Raw genomic sequence first — 24,753 nt, forward strand, 5'->3', positions numbered from 1 at the left:
TTTCAGACTGACGCTGCAGCAATTTGCTGTTGATGCTGCTGTTGAGATCTGACGCTCAAAATTTCAGACTGGATCAAGTTTCACTGATTCCAGATCAGGAAAAACAATGAAAGTGGTGGCGGGTCTCAGCAGGTCCGAAGGGTTGATCATGAGTTCTGAACTTGATAGGAGACAAACCTCCATTCTAAGAAAAGGCGGTGCAGCTTCATCTGGAAGGATGGGTTAACCCTAACCCTAAGCATGCCTCCTCAGTCAGACCACTTCCTGTGTGTCTTGGTAACAGTTAACTCTAAATTTATGACATTTTAATGACGTTAGTGGTTATGATGGTCACTCTATCCATGCCTTTATTACACCTCCGTCCATGCCTTTATCACACCTCCATCCATGCCTTTATTACACCTCTATCCATGCCTTTATTACCCCTCTATCCATGCCTTTATTACACCTCTATCCATGCCTTTATTACACCTCTATCCATGCCTTTATTACCCCTCTATCCATGCCTTTATTACACCTCTATCCATGCCTTTATTACACCTCCATCCATGCCTTTATTACACCTCCATCCATGCCTTTATTACACCTCTATCCATGCCTTTATTACACCTCTATCCATGCCTTTATTACACCTCTATCCATGCCTTTATTACACCTCTATCCATGCCTTTATTACACCTCTATCCATGCCTTTATTACACCTCTTTCCATGCCTTTATTACACCTCTATCCATGCCTTTATTACACCTCTATCCATGCCTTTATTACACCTCTATCCATCCATGCCTTTATTACACCTCCATCCATGCCTTTATTACACCTCCATCCATGCCTTTATTACACCTCTATCCATGCCTTTATTACACCTCTATCCATGCCTTTATTACACCTCTATCCATGCCTTTATTACACCTCCATCCATGCCTTTATTACACCTCTGTCCATGCCTTTATTACACCTCTGTCCATGCCTTTATTACACCTCTGTCCATGCCTTTATTACACCTCCATCCATGCCTTTATTACACCTCTATCCATGCCTTTATTACACCTCTATCCATGCCTTTATTACACCTCTATCCATGCCTTTATTACAGCATGGCCCGTCTGTCCTCTCCTGCCCGTTCCCATATTCTCCTACATAAATGCACATATTGCCGGTCTTGGTTTTCTCTGGTCTTGCTGATCCTGGATTCGCTCCATCAGGACCCGGAGGATGAAGGTGGGCCACATCTCTGATGAGGACGTCTGAAGATGCACCTGGACCTGCTATATTACTGTTAATGCTGATGTGCTCTGTGCACGTGGCCTCTGCTGCACGTCTGCCCGTCCCAGGGAGACGGATCCCTCAGCTGTGGATCTCCTCCAGGTTTCTCCAGGTTTTTCCTGACCTGGTTTGAGGGCCTAAGGACGGAGGACGTCACAGCTGTGCTGCCTGTAAAGTCCTCTGATGCAGCAATCTGGTGATTTTGGGCCTCAGGGCGGCTGATCGGCTCCCGGAGGCACCAGAATCTCAGCAGAACCACCTGGAGTGCTGCTCCTAAATCATGAAGCCATCTGCCATCGGACGTTAGACAGCCCCCTTTACTCCACATCTTTAAAAGCCATCTCAAAATGCACTTTGATCCTGCTTTTATTGTTTGTGTCGTTTTTCTTCCGTGTTCTTTTATACTTATTTTATCTGAGCTGCTTTATAATTGTAATGATTGTTTTTAAAGTGCTTTATGAATATATCATCATTAAACAACTCTGGAATTCTCTGAAACATTTTAGTGTAAAGATGTTTTACCCGACGTGTTTTGAGCTTTCTGTTCTCCGTTCAGCACTTTATTCTCAGCAACACTGATAACGAACTAGAGAAACAGTTTAACCTTTAACCTCTCCTGTATTAAAGGCTTTAGAACAGAAACTGACCTTCTGGATCTGAACTGACAGCTGAAAGATTTTGCAGAATGTCGTTCCGAGGTATCTTCTCTAAAATCTTCTTGGTGACTTCCAGGGCTCCTTGATCTTTGTAAGCCTTCACCATCAAATCCACAACGACCGTCCTCTCTCTGGTCTCTAGTTGGTAGTTTTTAATCGGGTTGAAGCCTCCCATGACTCCAGGATCTTTCAGGTAAAATTTGAATTTACTGAATTCTTTCTCAGTTAAATCATCCAGAACATTCAGTAGGATCTCTTGGGCCATTGTAGCGTCCTGCTGGCAGTAGACCTGCAATCAAGTGAGTGAAGGAACATTTCAGGAGTGAACTTCGCACCTTCTCTTCAGAGCCTCCGTCACCAAACACCATCGTACAGGAGATGGTTTAAAGGTTGAATGAGTCATTTACGATGGTCCAAAGTTGGTTGTCAGTAACGGGACATGAAAGGAGGGAGAGAGGGAGGGAGGGAGGGAGGAAGGGAGAGGAAGGGAGGGAGAGAGGGAGGGAGGGAGGGAGAGAGGGAGAGGAAGGGAGGGAGGGAGAGAGGGAGAGAGGGAGGGAGAGGGAGGGAGGGAGGGAGGGAGAGAGAGGGGGGAGGAAGGGAAGGAGGGAGGAAGGGAGAGGGAGGGAGGGAGGAAGAAAGAAAGTTTAATAAAGCAGAATTCATTGGTTCCTTGGCTAACATTGCATCACTCTGTGTACTAAGGTTAACCGGGGCTAACTAGTCCCGCGGTTAACCAGTCCTAGGGTTAAGTAGCCCCCGGTTTAACTAGTCCTGGGGTTAACTAGCCCCAGGGTTGAACCAGTGTTAAACAGTGTCAACCCAGGGTTAACCAGCCCCAGGGTTAACCAGTCCCAGGGTTAACCAGCCCCAATGTTAACTAGCCCCAGGGTTAACCAGTCCTAGGGTTAACCAGCCCCAGGGTTAACCAGTCCCAGGGTTAACTAGCCCCAGGGTTAACCAGTCCCAGGGTTAACCAGCCCCAGGGTTAACCAGTCCCAGGGTTAACAGTCTAAAAACATGAACGTTGGTTGATTGGAGACCCACAAAGATGAAGTGTTGCTGCACCACTGCCAATAAACCGTTAGTTCAACTGGCCAAAGCAACTAACAACTTTTCTTAACTAAAACTAAACTAAAACCTTGATATCCTCCTTTGATGGAAAAATACAAATGTTTTGTTGTTCATTCAGCGTGTTGGTGACGGCGGTGCCCATGGTGGTGCCCATGATGACGGGGATGGCCAGCTCCACCGTCAGTACTGCCAGAGCACATTCTTACTCACTGACATCACCTGTGTGTGTGTGGGGGGGTGGGGGGGGTCATACTCACGTCCAGAGGAGACCATGCTGACGACGATGGAGGAGGAGGTGGACGAGCTCTGGACCAGCAGCGTGACCAGGATGCCCATCACCAGTCCGGCCACTGGGTTGGACAGGACCCAGCTGTCCTGGAAGATGTTCCCTGCTGCTTTACCTGGATGTGTTCAACCAAAGGTGGTTCAGGTGGAGCCTCCTGAGGCAGCAGCACCTGCGCTGGATGGTCCAGGCCTACAGAGCGTCCCCGTGAGACCCCAGACGCTCGGGAGAACCGCGGTTACCTCCGATGAGCTGGAAAGCAGAGGTGAGGACGTCGAGGGAGCAGATGAAGACGTAGAGGAAGGCGAGCAGCAGGAGCAGCTTCCCCGCCGAGCGGGACACCCGCAACACTTTACCCAGAGGGTCCAAAGCTGAGCAGAACCAGCAAAGGTTGAAGAAGAAAGATCATCTGGTTTTAAATTCTCTTTCCTGGATCAAAGATTTAGCGTCAGCAGTGAAACAGGGGCACAATTCCAGATCTTGAGATTTAAGGAATAGTCCTGGAATAGCTGATTATTAATAGGTTCACGGTGGTCCTTCAGCTGGATTATTATGGGGTTCTGTTCTCAGATTACAACTATTGAGTATGAAAGGGAGGAAAGTTCCTGTAAAAGAAAGTGATGATTACGTCCTTTGTTTTGGGGCATAAATTCTTCTTTATTAAGAAGAATTGTGGGTCACCCTGGAAAGTTTTGGAAATGCTGGAAATGCACGTTGTTACGATTCCGTAGTCGGATCCCTGAAAACACCTGTGCAGGTTACAAGTGATACCTGACCAGGGGACACCAGCGTCCTGCAGCTCTGGGACGTCCCACCGGTCGGACTCCTGCGTCTCAGCTTCCATCAACACCACAGTGGAGCGCAGACTGAGGACAGCTAACACACACACACACACACACACACTCACACACACACACACACACACACAGACACACACACCACTCACACACACACACACACACACCACTCACATTCACACACTCACACACCACTCACATTCACACACACACACACACACACCACTCACACACACCACTCACACACACACACACCACTCACACACACCACTCACACACACACACACACACACACACACACCACTCACACACACACACACACCACTCACATTCACACACTAACTCACACTCACACACACAACACTCACACTCACTCACACACACACCACTCACACTCACACACACACCACACACACTCACACACACACACACCACTCACTCACACACACACACACACACAAACACACCACTCACACTCACACACACACCACTCACACACACTCACACACACACCACTCACACTCACACACACACCACTCACACTCACACACACACACACCACACACACCACACACACACACACAAACACACACACCACACACACTCACACACACACACACCACTCATACACTCTCACACACACACACCACTCATACACACACTCACACTCACACACACACCACTCATACACTCACACACTCACACACACCACACACACCACACACACACACACACACTCACACACACCACTCATACACTCACACACACACACACCACTCATACACACACTCACACACACACACACACACACACACACCACACACACACTCACACACCACACACACACACACACACACACTCACACACACACACACACACACACACACACTCACACACACACACACAGACACACACACACACACAGACACACACACACACACACACTCACACACACACACACCACTCACATTCACACACTAACTCACACTCACACACACACCACTCACACACACTCACACACACACCACTCACATTTACACACTAACTCACACACACACACTCACACACACACACCACTCAAACACTCAGCAGCAGTAAAATTCCACCACCATGACCCAAACACACTCCGCTCTGCCGTCGACAGTTTGAACAGCTTCATATCGCCGTTGGCGCCACCCTGAATGAAACGGTTCCGTTCTAGAGCGACGCCACCAAGACGGTTACCTGAGGCAGGTGTAGCGGATCCATGCTGTCGGGTCACCTGTTCTTCAGCCCCGTCAAGGCTGTGGAGGACACAGTGGTGTCCTCCTAACCCTAACCCTAACCCTAACCCATCACAGATGTTCACGCTCCGCTCTAGATGGGACGGCGTGCCCTCACCATGGGGGCGGAGCGGCACAGCGTTGAGACGGGTGGAGGCCGCAGACCGTGGACGCCGTCACCATGGGGGCGGAGCGGCACAGCCGTGCGCTACAGTGCACACTCGTGCAGCCATGTTCTATTGTGGGGGTACGACCTGATTCTTCTATTGATTCTCCTAACAGGAGCAGCCGTTGATCAATAGTCTAAATATCAATGGCCTGTTTCAGCCTGTGAAGCTGTTAATGATGCTGTGAGAGGAAGGAAGGCCTCACTGATGCATTTAGTTCTAACTATATATTCAGCCGTATATGTAGAATACTTCATCTTTACTGCACCAGAGCTACGATGGCTGAACATCTCAGACGTGCTCCACAATCCCACTGTGATCCAGTTTATTTCTGATTCCTGCTTCATTGGAATTGTGGTCAAAAATCCCGGACTGCTTTTGTGTCGTCTTTAGTCACGAGTCCGGTGCTGTTCTAGACCTTCAACCCCCCCCCCAGCATGGCCGTGATCAGCGCGACAGTTAAAAACAGAAATATTGGAATATCAGAAATGTCCTCTTGACAACATGCAGATGCTGTTTCCTCTTGTATTGTGATTCACCATGAGATTATTTTTAAGTCGAGGGCGACTCTGAAGATGCTTGTTTTTTAGAATACAGATTTATACTGATGATCACAGTTGTGTTATATGGTGCCTACAACATTTGCTCCACTAGATGGCAGCCTTTCCAGAGCTCTATGATTATTTAGCTGGCTGTGGAATAACATTCTAAACACCCCATAGTTCACGCTTGGACAATTCAAGACCCTTAAAAATGTATCTGAGTGAGAATTGACATTGCTTTTCTGATGTTGGATGTTAATTTTGTCTCTTGTCCGTTCTAAGCTCTCTGTCTCCTCTTGGGATCTATGTTACTGTTTACATCTGTGAGTTCTCGTGGTGATCATGAAGGATGAGGACAACTTGGCTGAGTCGCTTTGGAAAAAGAGGTTTAATCTCACCAGGAAAATTAAAAATAAAGGACAAAGAGGTGTAGAAAAACAGCCAGTTTTCCTAGGATCACGTTGCTCTCCTGACAACCTGTGGAATCAGCAATAGGAAAGATGAGGTTGGTTGGACAGACGGGACCTTCATGATGAACATCCAGCAGGTCTAGAATTCATATTCAGGCCATGAGCTCAACCCTCGTGTTTCTTCAGACGGAAGCTTCTCCTGCGGTCGAACACAAATGCACCGAGGAAACGGGCGAGAACCGTGACCATAAACCAAAGCCAAAGCCAGGGAACAGCGGTTCAGTGAATGTGGTTTTGAAGGTATAGAGGGGGACCAGGGTGTCGGTGGTGATTCTGTAGAAGGTCACAGTGCCAGCGGGGTAGTTCACATAGACGGCGACTCTCCGAAGATCAATGGATGAGAAGGGGGGGAGGGCTACACCTTTTGTCATCGTGGAGGACAGAGTAACCGCTGTCAGAACAGTCAAGGCTCCAAGACTGCTGATTCCTTCCAAACCAGCATTGGAAACTGCTTCCATGTCTCTGGATCTTTTTGTATGCTACAGAAATGTGAACCCATCCTGTCCACTCCACCTCCCAGTAACAGCGACCAGTTAGGCTGTTGCTACACAGCAGCTGGGGACAGACCTCAAACCTCTCTGGATGGTCTGGATATGGTTGGTTCGTGGCCACTCTCCTCATCACCCTGTTGTTGGACACTTGGATTGACCTGTGGACGGTGTTGGTGTCCACGCTGAGCTCACAGTGATCTAAAGGGAGAGAGGAGGAACCAGGAACCAGCTCATGAAACACAACTGAGTCCACGAACTGCTGCTTTTTTCAGAGTGTGACGTGCTGACGCATCAAGTTGATCACTTACACTTCTTCAGACCACTCTTAAGTCTCTCTTTCCCACAATGGTCCAGTCTGGATTGGGAGAAGACACAGAGGAAATGAAATCCAAGGCAGGACAGAGGTTCAACAGATGCCACCTCAACCTTGAGCTCTACACTGTTCGTCCCTGACTTTGGGTCGGCCTGAACCGGTTTGCTCTTGATTCGGTTTGTGAACCTCAGAGCTGGATTTGTGACATCTCTCCATATGCCAACGTCATGGAGGAGAACTTTGCCTATTTCTCTCTAAGGATTCCCTCACAGGCAGTGGCTGCAGCCAGATGGTTGTGCTGGCATCACCTGATCTTTCTGTATCTCTGACGTGACCCTTTTATTCTCCCTTATGTGGGTTCTCGTACCCTGAAGGTCCAGAAAGCATCACATCTCTCTGCTCAGAGGTGGTTCAGATCTCACAATGTGCTGCTTGAACCACCGAACGTCTGGAAGGTCTCCATGCTCATCAATAAATAGTATCAGGTCTTCATTTTAGGGAGGGTGTTTGCATCTACCTGAGAACCTCCAGGCTCAACTCTGAATCCTCCAGAACAGCAGAGAGCTGCTTCGTTCCATCATCTCCAGGATGGTTGAAGCTCAGGTCCAGTTCTTTTAGATGGGTTGGGTTGGACCTCAACGCTGAGGCCAGAGAAGAACATCCTTCTGCTGTGATGAGACAGCCCGATACCCTGCATGCAAGCACATCCACCACACACACACACACACACCACAGACACACACACACACACACACACACACACACACACACACACACACATTCCTCACTAATTAACAGCTCATTTATGCAAAGTTCTGGGTCGTGTGTCGGGGCCTGGACCTGACTGGGGAGCGAAGCACAGGAACCAGAACCAGACTAAGTCATTTTAAAAGCTGTGGGAGTGAACAGTGGTCGGCTGGTCGGCATTTTTGGTAAAGATATTTCCTCTTTTTGGAAGATAACCAACATTTCAAGCTGCCATTTAGAAAAACTGATGATGCTGATAAGGAGCACTAACCTGAGGATCTCCAGCCGGCAGTTTGGACTCTTCAGACCAACAGAGAGCTCGTTCAGCCCTGAATCCCTCAGGTCATTGTCACTCAGGTCCAGCTCTAGCAGACTAGAGGAGGAGGCGCTGAGGACGGGGGACAGAGCTTCACAACTCCTCTCCGTCAGATTGCAGTGACTCAACCTGAAAAAAGAAAAGAAGAAGAAAGCAGGAAATCCTTCTGGTTCTCTCCTGCACAATCAGGGACGCAGGCTTATTTCTTTAGTTGACCTTTATGAGGACGGAAGCTGCAATGATACGGAATGAAATCAGTTCTTGGAGTAACTACTGCGACTGCCTAAAACGCTGCCAGATGTGATGCGTGTTGCTGAACACCTGCAGACACCTGCAGACACCTGCAGACACCTGTAGACACCTGCAGACACCTGCAGACACCTGCAGACACCTGCAGACACCTGCTGACACCTGCAGACACCTGCAGACACCTGCAGACACCTGCAGAACACCTGCAGAACACCTGCAGACACCTGCAGACACCTGCAGACACCTGCAGAACACCTGCAGACACCTGCAGAACACCTGCAGACACCTGCAGACACCTGCAGAACACCTGCAGACACTTGCAGAACACCTGCAGACACCTGCAGAACACCTGCAGACACCTGCAGAACACCTGCAGACACCTGCAGAACACCTGCAGACACCTGCTGAACACCTGCAGGCACCTGCAGACACCTGCAGAACACTTACAGGGCTTTTCTGCAGGCTGTGACCACTGGCAGCAGCCTCAGAAGAACCCACTCTGAAGCAGAGTATTTCTTCAGGTCAAACATCTCCAGGTCTTGTCCTGAGGACAGTAATATGAAGCCAAGAGCTGACCACTGAGCAGGGGAGAGACTTTCTGTTCTCAATCTTCCAGATCTGAGGTTCTGTTGAACCTCCTGGACCAGTGAACTATCGTTCAGCTCGTTCAGACAGTGGAACAGGTTGATGATTCTCTCTGAGGACGGATTCTCTCCAATCTTCCTCTTGATATAGCCAATGATTTCCTGATTGGGCTCTGAGCTGCCTTCACCGTTAATTAGACCTCGTAGAAGAGCCTGATTGGTCGGCAGAGAAAGACCCAAAAGGAACCGCAGGAACAGGTCCAGGTCTCCTTTTTCATTTTGCAAGGCCTCGTCCACCGCACACTGGTAAAAATCAGCCTGTTTGATTTTGGTGTTGAACAGTTTAGAGCGTAAATAACGTAATAAGGTTGTTTTTTCTGACAGTATGTTGGTGCCAGACTTGGTGAATGTCAAATGTACATGAAGAGCAGCGAGAAACTCCTGAACACTCAGATGGACAAAGCAGAACACCTCCTCCTTGAACAGTCCTCGCTCCCTTCTGAACATCTGCGTGAACACTCCTGAGTAGGCATCAGCCGACCTGACGGTGATGCCACAGTCTCTTAGATCGGACTCGTAGAAGATCACATTGCCTTTCTGCAGTTGTTTAAATGCCAGCTTTGCCAGAATTGGAATCATCTCACAGCTCTCTGGACTCCATTGTGGACCTTTCCCGTCTCCTCTCTTGTTTTTCGGTGAGAACTGAACAACCAGGAAGGAGATGTACATCGCTGTGAGAGTCTTGGGCAGCTCTTCTCGCATCTTCAACACATCCTCAAAAACCTTTGCAGTGACCCAGCAGAAGATTGGGATGTGACACATGATATGGAGGCTTCGAGATGCCTTGATGTGAGAGATGATGCTGCACGCCTGCTCCTCCTCCTTGAACTTCCTCCTAAAGTACTCTTCCTTCTGCACGTCAGTAAACCCTCGCACCTCTGTCCTCATGTCCACAAAATCCGGATGGATCTGATTGGCTGCCGCGGGCCTCGTGGTTATCCAGAGTCGAGCGGAGGGGAGAAGACTTCTGTTAATGAGGTTTGTGAGCAGGACCTCCACCGAGCACGGTGCCTTCACATCTATATCCGCCTCCTGGAATTCATTGGTTCTGGTGTCCATTTCTAGTCGGCTCTCATCCAGCCCATCCAAGATAAACAGAAGCTTGAATTTACAATTGTCAAAATTGGCGTCTCCTGATGACTGCAGAGCTGTAAAGATGCTGTTAAGAGCCTCTATTTGAATGGCCCTGGACTCTTGGATGCACTTATGAGTGAGTTCAGCCAAGGATAGGCGTCTCCCCCTCAACAGGTTCAGGTGGCGAAAGGTGAACGGCAATATGAGATGCACGTCTTGATTGGCTCGTTGTTCTGCCCAGTCCAACACAAACTTGTGGATTAGAAAGGTTTTGCCAATTCCTGCATTTCCGTTGGTCAGAACAGTTCTTATGGGTTTATATTTCCCAGCTGGAGGTGTAAACAGGTCACTGGGACTAATGGGTTGTTCTGTGTCTGAAGGGTTCCCAACCATGTCAATCTGAGTGACCTCGTGCTGAGCATTGATGTGTATGTCGCCACCGGTGGTGACGTACAGCTGTGTGTAGACGTCGTCCAGTCGTTGCTCGTCTACCTTCTCATCACAGCCTTCCTGCACACACATAAACCTGCTCCTCAGGTTTGACTGAAGGTTTGATTGATAAGAGCCGATGGGGACGTGTTCACATGTGGGACCTTAAAGCAAAATATACATGCACATGTGTTAGTCGATATATTCAGCAGATATGAATATATTATATATTTATTCCAGAGTGCTTTGAGCTGATGTTTTACAGTTTCTCTTCTTCTCAGGTCCAGTTGGGCTTCACATTTCAAAAAGACAAGAACAGCATCACTGGAGTAAAACAATCCCAAAAACTTAAGTAAAGAACTCAGAAGAGCTTTTAAAGCAGGTACGACTGGAATTCTTTCAGACTGACGCTGCAGCAATTTGCTGTTGATGCTGCTGTTGAGATCTGACGCTCAAAGTTTCAGACTGGATCAAGTTTCACTGATTCCAGATCAGGAAAAACAATGAAAGTGGTGGCGGGTCTCAGCAGGTCCGAAGGGTTGATCATGAGTTCTGAACTTGATAGGAGACAAACCTCCATTCCAAGAAAAGGCGGTGCAGCTTCATCTGGAAGGATGGGTTAACCCTAACCCTAAGCATGCCTCCTCAGTCAGACCACTTCCTGTGTGTCTTGGTAACAGTTAACTCTAAATTTAGGACATTTTAATGACGTTAGTGGTTATGATGGTCACTCTATCCATGCCTTTATTACACCTCTATCCATGCCTTTATTACACCTCTATCCATGCCTTTATTACACCTCTATCCATGCCTTTATTACACCTCTATCCATGCCTTTATTACACCTCCATCCATATCTTTATAACACCTCTATCCATGCCTTTATTACATCTCTATCCATGCCTTTATTACACCTCTATCCATGCCTTTATTACACCTCTATCCTTGCCTTTATAACACCTCTATCCATGCCTTTTTTACACCTCTATCCATGCCTTAATTACACCTCCAACCATGCCTTTATTACATCTCCGTCCATGCCTTTATTACACCTCTATCATGCCTTTATTACACTTCTACCCATGCCTTTATTACACCTCTGTCCATGCCTTTATTACACCTCTGTCCATGCCTTTATCACACCTGTGTCCATGCATTTATCACACCTCTATCATGCCTTTATTACACCTCTATCATGCCTTTATTACACCTCTATCATGCCTTTATTACACCTCTATCATGCCTTTATTACACCTCTATCCATGCCTTTATTACACCTCTACCCATGCCTTTATTACACCTCTGTCCATGCCTTTATTACACCTCTGTCCATGCCTTTATCACACCTGTGTCCATGCATTTATCACACCTCTATCATGCCTTTATTACACCTCTATCATGCCTTTATTACACCTCTATCATGCCTTTATTACACCTCTATCCATGCCTTTATTACACTTCTACCCATGCCTTTATACCACCTCCATCCATGCCTTTATACCACCTCTATCCATGCCTTTCTAACACCTCTATCCATGCCTTTCTAACACCTCTATCCATGCCTTTCTAACACCTCTATCCATGCCTTTATTACACCTCTATCCATGCCTTTATTACACCTCTATCCATGCCTTTATTACACCTTTATCAATCAATCTTTATTTATATAGCGTCTTATACAATCAAAATTGTTTCAAGGCGCTTTCCAGAATCCCAGAGCCTGACCCCAGACAAGCAACAGTGGCAAGGAAAAACTCCCCTTTAACAGGAAGAAACCTTGAGCAGGACCAGGCTCATGTAGGGGGACCCTCCTGCTGATGGCCGGCTGGGTAAAGAGAGAGGAGAGGTGGGAGGACAGGTAGAGGATAGGATAGGTAGGAGAGGAGAGGGGTAGAGGAGAGGAGAGGTAGAGTGAAGGGGAGGTAGAGGAGAGGAGAAGGAGGAGGAGGGGAAAGAGGAGAGGAAAGAAGAGGAGAGGGAGAGGAAAAGGAGAAGGAGAGGAGAGGAGAGGAGAGGCACAGAGCACAGAAACACAAACAAAAAATATGCACAATCACTTCAACGGGGCCGGCGGTCATTATGCAGCTCCGATGGCAGTGATACCTGCAAATAAATAGAGGGGGGGGGGGGAAGCAGAAAAACTACACAAGAATCAGCATAACTAGTCTGCTTGATGAGGAGAGGAAAGGAGAGGAAACCATGACCCAGTGGAGTGACAGAGGCCTGTCAGGTGATCATGTTTCCGGACCCCGGCAGCCTTGGCCTATAACAGCATAGCTAAGATGTGACCTAACGATTAGACGACCCCCTAAGTATGATAATTTGTCTGTCTATGATAGTAGCTGGAACTACTGAATTAGTAACAGTAAGCTTTTTCAAAGAGGTAGGTTTTGAGTCTGATCTTAAAAGTAGCGATGGAGTCAGCCTCCCGTACCTGGACAGGGAGCTGGTTCCAAAGCAGGGGGGCCTGGTAGCTAAATGCTCGGCCCCCCATTCTACTCCTAGAAACTCTGGGAACCACAAGTAGACCAGCATTCTGAGAGCGGAGCGGTCTGTTGGGCTGATAGGGTGTCACTAGCTCCTCCAGGTAGGATGGAGCTAGGCCTCTGAGGACCTTGTAGGTCAGAAGAAGGGTCTTAAAAGTTATTCTAAATTTAACGGGCAGCCAATGAAGCGACACCAGTACAGGAGTAATGTGATCTCTTTTGTCAATACCTGTCAGAACTCTGGCTGCAGCATTTTGGATCAACTGGAGGCTCTATCCATGCCTTTATTACACCTCTATCCATGCCTTTCTAACACCTCTATCCATGCCTTTATTACACCTCTATCCATGCCTTTATTACACATCCATCCATGCCTTTATCACACCTATATCCATGCCTTTATAACACCTCTATCCATGCCTTTATTACACCTCTATCCATGCCTTTATTACACCTCCATCCATGCCTTTATAACACCTCTATCCATGCCTTTATTACACCTCTATCAGCTGGATTACTGTAAAGCACCATTAACGTGCCCCGCCCGTCTGTAGTCTCCTGCCCGTTCCCATATTCTCAGCCTCAGGTCGGCTGATCGGCTCCCGGAGGCACCAGAACCTCAGCAGAACCACCTGGAGTGCTGCTCCTAAATCATGAAGCCATCTGCCATCGGACGTTAGACAGCCTCCTTTACTCCACATCTTTAAAAGCCATCTCAAAATGCACCTTGGTCCGGCTATGAGACTTTGATCCTGCTTTTATTGTTTGTGTTGTTTTTTTTTCCCGTGTTCATTTGTACCTATTTTTATCTGAGCTACTTTATAATTGTAATGATTGCTTTTAAAGTGCTTTATGAATATCATCATTAAACAACTCTGGATGTTTTACCCGACGTGTTTTGAGCTTTCTGTTCTCCGTTCAACACTTTATTCTCAATGTTAAGTGTTATTATTTGATAACGCCCTTACCCTATTGATTACGGTACCTTTATTTTGTTGCATCATACAATGTTTATGTCACCTGTAGGATGTGACGACGTTGCTCCTTGTATGTTCCGGTTAAGAGCGCGGGAAGCTGAGTAGTTCCTGTTCCTATAATAAAGATTATACCACCTGGCTAAAGTCAATGAAGGGATTCGCTTGCTTATGCTCCACTACGCATAGATGCTGTGCAGCTGAAGAGAATTAGTTTATCTTGTTAGCATCTTTTATCTTATTAGCATGTGTTATACTATATGTTTTGTTTATGTTACAGTTAGTTTAGAAGTTAGGAATACTATATAATCTTTAGTAGGAATACACATAAGCAAGTCAGTTGACCCTTCTTTGACATGAATACTGCTTAGACAGTTGGAGCCAGGCAGACAGGAAATGGTAGACCCTCATCGTAAAACATGACAGCATAATTTACTGGTGATTGATAAGTTCCTAGACAGGAATAAGACCTCTGACCTGGCCATCTGGGAAGATAATGGAGAAGAAGGACTGCACCAACACCAAATGAGGCAGGAAGAAGAAGATGAAGTCACCCAAGAAGAAGGACTGGATTGGACTGAATTAGCATCAATAATTACATATGTCTTTCTATATAAACTGGGCCAAGGGATAGTTAGGTCGTCAGACCTCATGCCCTGACAATTGACTTTGTTGTTGCTAGGGTTATGAACTGGCCCAGAGCTCTGTAATATTTGTATCTTGAATTGGTTCTATTTGCTAAATACATTTTGAAATTGACATTTGTTTACTTGAAGTCTTCATTTAAAGAACAGGCGGATTGGCAGTGACACACGAGAGGTACTGCGATCCAACACAGCAAAACTGACCACCTTGACAGTTTATGGGCCCAGGCTATGTTGGACACAAGGATAGCATTCGGAACTGTCGGAAGAAGTGAACAAGACGGAATAACACGGAGCTTCGGTGGACAACTTGGAGATAAGTGAGTCAAAACTCGAATGAAGTTTTCCCGATATATTACGCTGAAATGGCTAACAGAACCGCAACCCCAGCTCCGCAACTAGTTTTTGATGGCTTAGAAGAAAAATACGACCAATGGGAAACGAGGTTCTTGGGTCACCTGCACATTTTAAAATTAAAAGAGACCCTTTTGACAACGTTATATGGCGGGACAAATGAGGAGCAAGCTGAAGACAGGAGGAAAAATGCTGACCGTTATGCTGAGTTAATCAGGCTAATAGACGATAAAAACCTGTCCATCATAAGACACGAAGCAGCTGATGATGGAGGGAAAGCCCTGAAAATATTGAGGGAACATTACTCCCAAAAAAGCAAACCAAGGATTATTATTCTATACACATCACTGACCAAGTTACAAATGAAAGATGGTGAGAATGTAACTGATTATATAATCAAAGCTGAAAATATAATAATGGCTTTGAAAGATGCAGGTGAAGTCTTGAGTGATGGACTGAATTGTAGCCATGGTACTTAATGGACTACCTGATTCATTTAAACCCCTCGCAGTCCATGTAACACAGAACGAGGAGAATGTTACATTTGCTGACTTTAAGAGAAGACTACGAGTTTATGAAGAGAGTGAGAAAATGAATAAGGCAGAGTCTACAGATAATGTGATGAAGACACATGTGAAAGAAGGAAAAGGACCCCCCAAGGCATACACCAGCAACAAAAAGGACGAAGATGCCAATGTAAAGTGCTACAGGTGTGGAATAAAAGGCCACAAGGCAAGGAAGTGCAATAGATAAGTATGGTGTGGCTACTGTAAGAGTAACACACACCAACAATCCTTGTGCAAGAAAAAGGGGGACAAGACGGTGCCAGGAAGTTCGTAGAGGAACAAGACAATGACAAAGAAGACTTTTTCTTCACGGCTCAAGACTAAAAGGATGAAAGACCACCAGCCTGTGTGAAGATAAAGGGCATCATGGTGGATGGGGGTGCGACATCCCACATCGTTAATGACATTAGGAAGTTTGAGAGCTTCAATGACACTTTCCAACCTGACTCACACTCAGTGGAGTTAGTCGACGGAACAAAGTTCAGAGGAATAGCACAAAGAAGAGGAACGGCGACAATCTGCCTACTTGACAACGCTGGACAACAGCACAGAGCACATCTAAGAGAGGATTTATACACCCCTACATACCCGCATGACATCTTTTCTGTGGCAAGGACCACAAATGGAGCAGCGACAATCACCTTCCAAAAGGGGGACAGCCGAATGGTCACCAGGAACGGTAACAGATTTGACATCCACCAGAGTGGTAACTTGTATTACTTGTCATCAAAAGAAGACAATGTCGACCAATGTAAAGCATGTCATGATGCTCAAACCTGGCATGAAATACTAGGTCATTGTAATTACGATGACGACAAAAGTTATAAGGTCTTGTGAAAGGGATGGCGATAAAGGGAAGTGTAGTCAGACAGACACAATTATGTGAAGTGTGCACAAAGGGAAAATTCACCCAGACAAGAAACAAAGAACCTAGTACAAAGGACAAGAAACCCTTAGAGTTAGTTTACACTGATCTAGCAGGTCCCATGCAAACACCTAGCATAGGGGGCTACAGATATGCCCAATCTTTTACAGATGATTATTCAGGTACCATGATGATATATTTTCTAAAAGCTAAAAGTGATGCAGTGCAAGCAACGGAGTGTTTCTTGGCAGATGTAGCTCCATATGGAGAGGTCCGATGTATTCGATCTGATAATGGCACAGAATACACAAGTAAAGACTTCCAGACACTATTAATTAAGAATAGAATCAGACATGAAAGGTCTGCACCCTATTCACCCCATCGTAATGGTACAGCAGAAAGAGGCTGACGCACCCTCTATGAAATGGGCAGGTGCCTACTGTTAGAAAGTAACTGACCTCCAGAAACACGACATACCGGTTCATTTCAAACCCAGCAACACCCTCAGACAGAGGTTAGTACACCCAAAGGACAAGACACCAAGACCCAAACAAAGTAATGTTGTTTATGCTGTACAGTGCCAGGAGAAATGCAAGGAACTGTACATTGGGGAAACCAAACAACCTCTACACAGAAGAATGGCACAACACAGACGTGCCACCTCTTCGGGTCAGGATTCAGCAGTCCACTTACACTTAAAGGAGAGTGGGCACTCCTTCGAGGACAGCCAAGTACGGATACTGGCCAGAGAAGACCGCTGGTTCGAAAGGGGGGTCAAGGAAGCTATCCATGTTAAATTGGAGAAACCATCCTTAAACAGGGGTGGTGGCCTGAGGCACTTCCTATCACCCACATACAATGCAGTCCTCCACTCCTTCCAACAGCAAAACAAACATTCACACCATTCCAAGAGACCCAGTGACTCATCACCATGTGACCCAGCAGACAAAGGGGAGACATCTCAACAGAAACTAGGTCAACGACCCGACCAACGACCCTGCTAACGACTCTCAGGTGACCACCCAGATCATTAGCATGCAAATGGTCCAGGGGCTATATATTCTCAAGCTCTCTCCCCAGCGATTTCAGAACTGATGAAGCCTTCTGGATAGAAGGCGAAACGTCTTCAAGAGAAGAAACCCAGTCCAGTTGACAGAGAAAACTACCTTGGATGCTACAGTAGGCGAACAAAGAAAATGCCATACCAGCTATTTACAGGAAAAGAACCAAACTTTGGAAATTTGGATCACTATGCTATGCCTACAAACACTTAGACAAAGGGAAATTAGACTCTAAGTGTGAGCAGGGTATTTTTGTGGGCTATGATAAAAACAGCCCAGCGTACCTGGTGTATTATCCAGAGAAAGAAAAGGTTCAGAAACACAGATTGGTGAAGTTCACAACCAAGACTGGAACGGAAAAAAGAAACACAGAATTGTGAGTCATACATTAGGTATAGTGATTGGGAGCTGCACCCCAAGGTCAATGATAAAAGGGAAATTTATGTTGATGACAAGGATAAAAATGGATTATGTCAATATATACCAAATGATGGTGCTGAGCCCTTACCTGGACAGACTGAGAGCACACAGCCAGGTACAACCATTGAGACTGTACAAAGAAGAAACCCACCATCATACAATGTTTATGTCACCTGTAGAACGTGACGTTGTTGCTCCTTATATGTTCTGGTTAAGAGCGCGGGAAGCTGAGTAGTTCCTGTTCCTATAATAAAGATTATACCACCTGGCTAAAGTCAATGAAGGGATTCACTTGCTTATTCTCCACTACGCATAGATGCTGTGCAGCAAAACTGACCTCAGCAACACTGATAACCAACTAGAGAAACAGTTTAACCTTTAACCTCAAGATTCAAGATTCAAGAGTACTTTATTGATCCCTTTAGGGGGGGTCCATCAGGGAAATTAGCATCTCCAAAGAAACGTACAGCACTGTACAAAATTACCCACCACCATTACACCCCATCAAACCTATTAAAGATAATAAAAATGTAATAGTGGCGTCTCCTTCGCCTCAGGTCTCGGTGCCCAGCCATGTCTCAGCTTGCCTCAGCTTGTTTATGTGTGTGGGTGTGTGTGTAAGTGTGTTGTATGCATGTGTGTGTCTGTCCTTTTCTTAATTCTGTTGTTCTCTTTGCTGTTTTATCCTTTGTGAGGCACTTTGTGCTACCTAGCGTATGAAAAGTGCCATATAAATAAAGATTGATATTGATATTGAATAAAATAAGAAATAAAATAGAATAAATTAAAAATAGAATATAAATATAAATATAAAACTATAAAAATGTTCCAGTTCTCCTGTTGGCCCTCCTCCCCCCCTGTGAGGAGTTGAACAGCCTGATGGCTCGGGGGATGAATGAGTTCCCCAGTCTGTTGGTCCTGAACTCGCCTGCATTAAAGGCTTTAGAACAGAAACTGAAACAAGCGTCACTGACCTGTTGGATCTGAACTGACAGCTGAAAGATTTTGCAGAATGTCGTTCCGAGGTATCTTCTCTAAAATCTTCTTGGTGACTTCCACGGCTCCTTGATCTTTGTTAGCCTTCACCATCAAATCCACAACGACCGTCCTCTCTCTGGTCTCTAGTTGGTAGTTTTTAATCGGGTTGAAGCCTCCCATGATTCCAGAATCTTTCAGGTAAAATTTGAATTTATTGAATTCTTCCTCAGTTAAATTCTCCAGAACCTTCAGCAGGATCTCTTGGGCCATTGTAGCGTCCTGCTGGCAGTAGACCTGCAATCAAGTGAGTGAAGGAACATTTCAGGAGTGAACTACACACCTTCTCTTTAGAGCAGGAGTGCCCATTACATCGATCGGGATCTACCGGTCGATCGGGATCTACCAGTCGGTCGATCGCGGCGTGACATTTAAAAATATCAGCCGATCATTCACCCGTCACGTGATTGATGTACAGGGCAGCCAGTGAGATGACAACTGAAGTTGACAATCAGGCGACCAATCACGTGCAAACAACGGCGCTGAGTGCAGCAGAACGACGTCAGCCTATCAGCAGTCCCGTGACTTGATTGACATACAGGGCAGCCAATCAGAAGCGCTAAACTATTCAGCCAATTACCTCTGATTTTAAGCCACCGCTAAAGCTGATGGTCATCAAAATGACTGAGGGAGCGGGACCAAGTAAGAAGACAAAAACAGATCACTTTCATATCGGCCAGTGCAAACATCTACTTTCTACATGAAGATGATGAAGTCCAAAAAGCGTTGCACGGTGACTGATGAACATCTGGAGGTGTGGGTGAGGCTGTCAGCAGCTACGGTCCCTGTGCCTCCCTGGCTGGTTCAGTTCAGTGCACGTCAGCAAAGTGAACTTAGGTAATTACAAAAAGAGGTTAATAGTTAATTATTATGTGTGTTTTGCCATATTGGCTCATTCAATTAAGCAAAGTACATCAACTGTACATACAAATAATCCTCAATACATTTGAAAATAATTACTGTTTTGCATTTTTGTGGTGGGTAGATCACTTTGACTTGGTCATTTTGTAAGTAGCTCGCATGCTGAAAAAGTGTGAGCACCCTGATTTAGAGCCTCCGTCCCCAAACACCATCGTTCAGGAGATGGTTTAAAGGTTGAATGAGTCATTAACGATGGTCCAAAGTTGGTTGTCAGTAACAGGACAGGAAATCAGACAGAGAGAGGACCAATGATAGTTGTGGGGGAGCAGATCACAGAAAGCTGTTTTGATCATTTTCTGGATGAACCTACATCAACCTTCTCTCTCAAAGCTGCTTTAGTCACATGGGGCCCAAACGCACCTCCCAAATGTGAGACCCCTTAACTCTGAACTCTTTATTTTGAAATGGCAACTAACTTGAATTGGTTTAGTTGGCTGATGGAACTGCTCCAAAGTGACATTTGACAGGCCAACGACCGGGACTGGGACAGCCCATAATACCCATATTAGTAACGTGGACCAACGAAAGGGGACAAAAGCCAAAGTTTCAGAATCAGCCTAAAGAAACATATGACAGAAGACATCAAAGACTTTAGGAACAAAGGCAGCGCATGTGCCATCGAGCTGCATCTTTCCAGGGTCGTGATTAGTAGCAGGTTCTGATACAGTAGCACAGATCATCAAAGAACACGAGCACGTTGTCTAGAATCAAAGAAAAGAACAAAGCTGCATGAAACAGTTGTGATCAGGGCGACTCAAGTAGTTCTGAGGAATCTGGAGACAAGGCGGCATTGTTGATGACAAACAGGAACAAACAAAAACATCGATCTGATATTGATATTAGAATGGACAGCACACACACACACACACACACCACACACTCACACACACACACACACACACACAAACACCCACACACACACACACACACAAACATCCACACACACACACACACACAAACACCCACACACACACACCACACACTCACACACACAAACACACACACACACACACACACACAAACACACACCACTCATACAGCACACACACACACACAAACACACACACACACACACACACCACTCATACACTCACACACACACACACACACCACACACACACACACACACACACACACACACCACTCATACACACACACAAACACCCACACACACACACACACACACACACACACACACCACTCATACACCACTCATACAGCACACACACTAACACACACACACACACACCACTCATACACCACTCATACAGCACACACACTAACACACACACACACACACCACTCATACACCACTCATACAGCACACACACTAACACACACACACACACACCACTCATACAGCACACACACACACACACACACACACACACACCACTCATACACCACTCATACAGCACACACACTAACACACACACACACACACCACTCATACAGCACACACACTAACACACACACACGCACTCACCCACACACACAAACACACACACACACACACCACTCATACAGCACACACACTCACACACACACACACAGACACACACACCACTCATACAGCACACACACTAACACACACACACACAGACACACACACCACTCATACAGCACACACACTAACACACACACACACTCACACCGTGGACAGCGTTGAGACGGGTGGAGGCCGCCGACCGTGGACGCCCTCGCCGTGGGGGCGGAGCGGCACAGCGTTGACGACCTGATTTTTCTATTGATTCTCCTAACAGGAGCAGCCGTTGATCAATAGTCTAAATATCAATGGCCTGTTTCAGCCTGTGAAGCTGTTAATGATGCTGTGAGAGGAAGGAAGGCCTCACTGATGCATTTAGTTCTAACTATATATTCAGCCGTATATGTAGAATACTTCATCTTTACTGCACCAGAGCTACGATGGCTGAACATCTCAGACGTGCTCCACAATCCCACTGTGATCCAGTTTATTTCTGATTCCTGCTTCATTGGAATTGTGGTCAAAAATCCCGGACTGCTTTTGTGTCGTCTTTAGTCACGAGTCCGGTGCTGTTCTAGACCTTCACCCCCCCAGCATGGCCGTGATCAGCACGACAGTTAAAAACATAAATATTGGAATATCAGAAATGTCCTCTTGACAACATGCAGATGCTGTTTCCTCTTGTATTGTGATTCACCATGAGATTATTTTTAAGTCAAGGGCGACTCTGAAGATGCTTGTTTTTTAGAATACAGATTTATACTGATGATCACAGTTGTGTTATATGGTGCCTACAACATTTGCTCCACTAGATGGCAGCCTTTCCAGAGCTCTATGATTATTTAGCTGGCTGTGGAATAACATTCTAAACACCCCATAGTTCACGCTTGGACAATTCAAGACCCTTAAAAATGTATCTGAGTGAGAATTGACATTGCTTTTCTGATGTTGGATGTTAATTTTGTCTCTTCTCCGTTCTAAGCTCTCTGTCTCCTCTTGGGATCTATATTACTGTTTACATCTGTGAGTTCTCGTGGTGATCATGAAGGATGAGGCCAACTTGGCTGAGTCGCTTTGGAAAAAGAGGTTTAATCTCACCAGGAAAATTAAAAATAAAGGACAAAGGTGTAGAAAAACAGCCAGTTTTGCTAGGATCACGTTGCTCTCTCCTGACAACCTGTGGAATCAGCAATAGGAAAGATGAGGTTGGTTGGACAGACGGGACCTTCATGATGAACATCCAGCAGGTCTAGAACTCATATTCAGGCCGTGAGCTCAACCCTCGTGTTTCTTCAGACGGGAGCTTCTCCTGCGTTCGAACACAAATGCACCGAGGAACCGGGCACGAACCAAGACCATAAACCAAAGCCAAAGCCGGGGAACAGCGGTTCAATGAATGTGGTTTTGAAGGTATAGAGGTGGACCAGGGTGTCGGTGGTGATTCTGTAGAAGGTCACAGTGCCAGCGGGGTAGTTCACATAGACGGCGACTCTCCGAGGACCAGTGGATGATAAGGGGGGGAAGGCTACACTTATGTTATTGTGGAGGACAGAGTAACCGCTGTCAGAACACTCAAGGCTCCAAGAATGCTGATTCGCTCCAAACTGGCCTTGGGGACTGCTTCCATGTCTCCAGATCTTTTTGTATGCCACAGAAATCCAAACCCATCCTGTCCACTCCACCTCCCAGTAACAGCGACCAGTTAGGCTGTTGCTACACAGCAGCTGTGGACAGACATCAAACCTCTCTGGATGGGCTGGATATGGTTGGTCCTCGGCCACTCTCCTCATAATCCAGTTGTTGGACACTTGGATTGACCTGTGGACGGTGTTGGTGTCCACGCTGAGCTCACAGTGATCTAAAGGGAGAGAGGAGGAACCAGGAACCAGCTCATGAAACACAACTGAGTCCACTAACTGCTGCTTTTTTCAGAGCGTGACGTGCTGACGCATCAAGTTGATCACTTACACTTCTTCAGACCACTCTTAAGTCTCTCTTTCCCACAATGGTCCAGTCTGGATTGGGAGAAGACACAGAGGAAATGAAACCCAAGGCAGGACAGAGGTTCAACAGATGCCACCTCAACCTTGAGCTCTACACTGTTCGTCCCTGACTTTGGGTCGGCCTGAACCGGTTTGCTCTTGATTCGGTTTGTGAACCTCAGAGCTGGATTTGTGACATCTCTCCATATGCCAACGTCATGGAGGAGAACTTTGCCTATTTCTCTCTAAGGATTCCCTCACAGGCAGTGGCTGCAGCCAGATGGTTGTGCTGGCATCACCTGATCTTTTTGTATCTCTGACGTGACCCTTTTATTCTCCCTTATGTGGGTTCTCGTACCCTGAAGGTCCAGAAAGCATCACATCTCTCTGCTCAGAGGTGGTTCAGATCTCACAATGTGCTGCTTGAACCACCGAACGTCTGGAAGGTCTCCATGCTCATCAATAAATAGTATCAGGTCTTCATTTTAGGGAGGGTGTTTGCATCTACCTGAGAACCTCCAGGCTCAACTCTGGATCCTCCAGAACAGCAGAGAGCTGCTTCGTTCCATCATCTCCAGGATGGTTGAAGCTCAGGTCCAGTTCTTTTAGATGGGTTGGGTTGGACCTCAACGCTGAGGCCAGAGAAGAACATCCTTCTGCTGTGATGAGACAGCCCGATAACCTGCATGCAAGCACATCCACCACACACACACACACACACACACACACACACACACATCCACCACACACACACACGCACACACACACACACCACACACACACACACGCACACACACACAACCACCACACACACATCCACCACACACACACACACTCACACACACACACACACACTCACACTCACACTCACACACACACACCACACACACACACACACGCACACAGACACACACATACACACACACACACACATACATACACACATACACACACACGCACACACACACACACACACATACACACACACACACACACGCACGCACACACACACACACACACTCACACACACACATACATACACACACACGCACACACACAAACACACACACACATTGCTCACTAATTAACAGCTCATTTATGCAAAGTTCTGGGTCGTGTGTCGGGGCCTGGACCTGACTGGGGAGCGAAGCACAGGAACCAGAACCAGACTAAGTCATT

General features: G+C 46.5%; 3 protein-coding genes across 3 annotated transcripts in view; all 3 read right to left on the reverse strand.

The window, feature by feature from the left end:
* LOC101061924 (NACHT, LRR and PYD domains-containing protein 3-like) overlaps nucleotides 1-3,622 on the reverse strand; it is a 40,483-nt gene extending 36,861 nt beyond the window's left edge. The window contains 2 exon segments of the mRNA XM_029829265.1: nucleotides 1,914-2,211; nucleotides 3,254-3,622. Of these exon segments, the coding sequence (XP_029685125.1) occupies nucleotides 1,914-2,187 (274 nt within the window). The 5' untranslated portion in view covers nucleotides 2,188-2,211; nucleotides 3,254-3,622.
* A 2,462-nt stretch (nucleotides 3,623-6,084) lies between these two features.
* Nucleotides 6,085-19,505, reverse strand: LOC115247542 (NACHT, LRR and PYD domains-containing protein 3-like). The gene is given in 7 exon segments (XM_029829568.1): nucleotides 6,085-6,865; nucleotides 6,867-7,206; nucleotides 7,317-7,575; nucleotides 7,907-8,012; nucleotides 8,340-8,513; nucleotides 9,081-10,944; nucleotides 19,125-19,505. Coding segments are annotated over 7 exon segments (3,243 nt in total). The 5' UTR covers nucleotides 19,399-19,505; the 3' UTR covers nucleotides 6,085-6,639.
* Nucleotides 19,506-22,329: 2,824 nt separating this feature from the next.
* The window catches only part of LOC115247483 (NACHT, LRR and PYD domains-containing protein 3-like), a 33,380-nt gene continuing 30,956 nt past the window's right edge, over nucleotides 22,330-24,753 (reverse strand). The window contains exons 4-6 of the mRNA XM_029829266.1: nucleotides 24,083-24,256; nucleotides 23,561-23,607; nucleotides 22,330-23,450 (exon numbers count right to left, since the gene is read on the reverse strand). Coding sequence (XP_029685126.1) covers nucleotides 22,885-23,450; nucleotides 23,561-23,607; nucleotides 24,083-24,256 — 787 coding nt within the window. The 3' untranslated portion in view covers nucleotides 22,330-22,884. The remainder of the gene's footprint in view (nucleotides 23,451-23,560; nucleotides 23,608-24,082; nucleotides 24,257-24,753) is intronic.

This window comes from Takifugu rubripes, chromosome 21 (genome assembly GCF_901000725.2).
Source record: "Takifugu rubripes chromosome 21, fTakRub1.2, whole genome shotgun sequence".
NCBI lineage: Eukaryota > Metazoa > Chordata > Actinopteri > Tetraodontiformes > Tetraodontidae > Takifugu > Takifugu rubripes.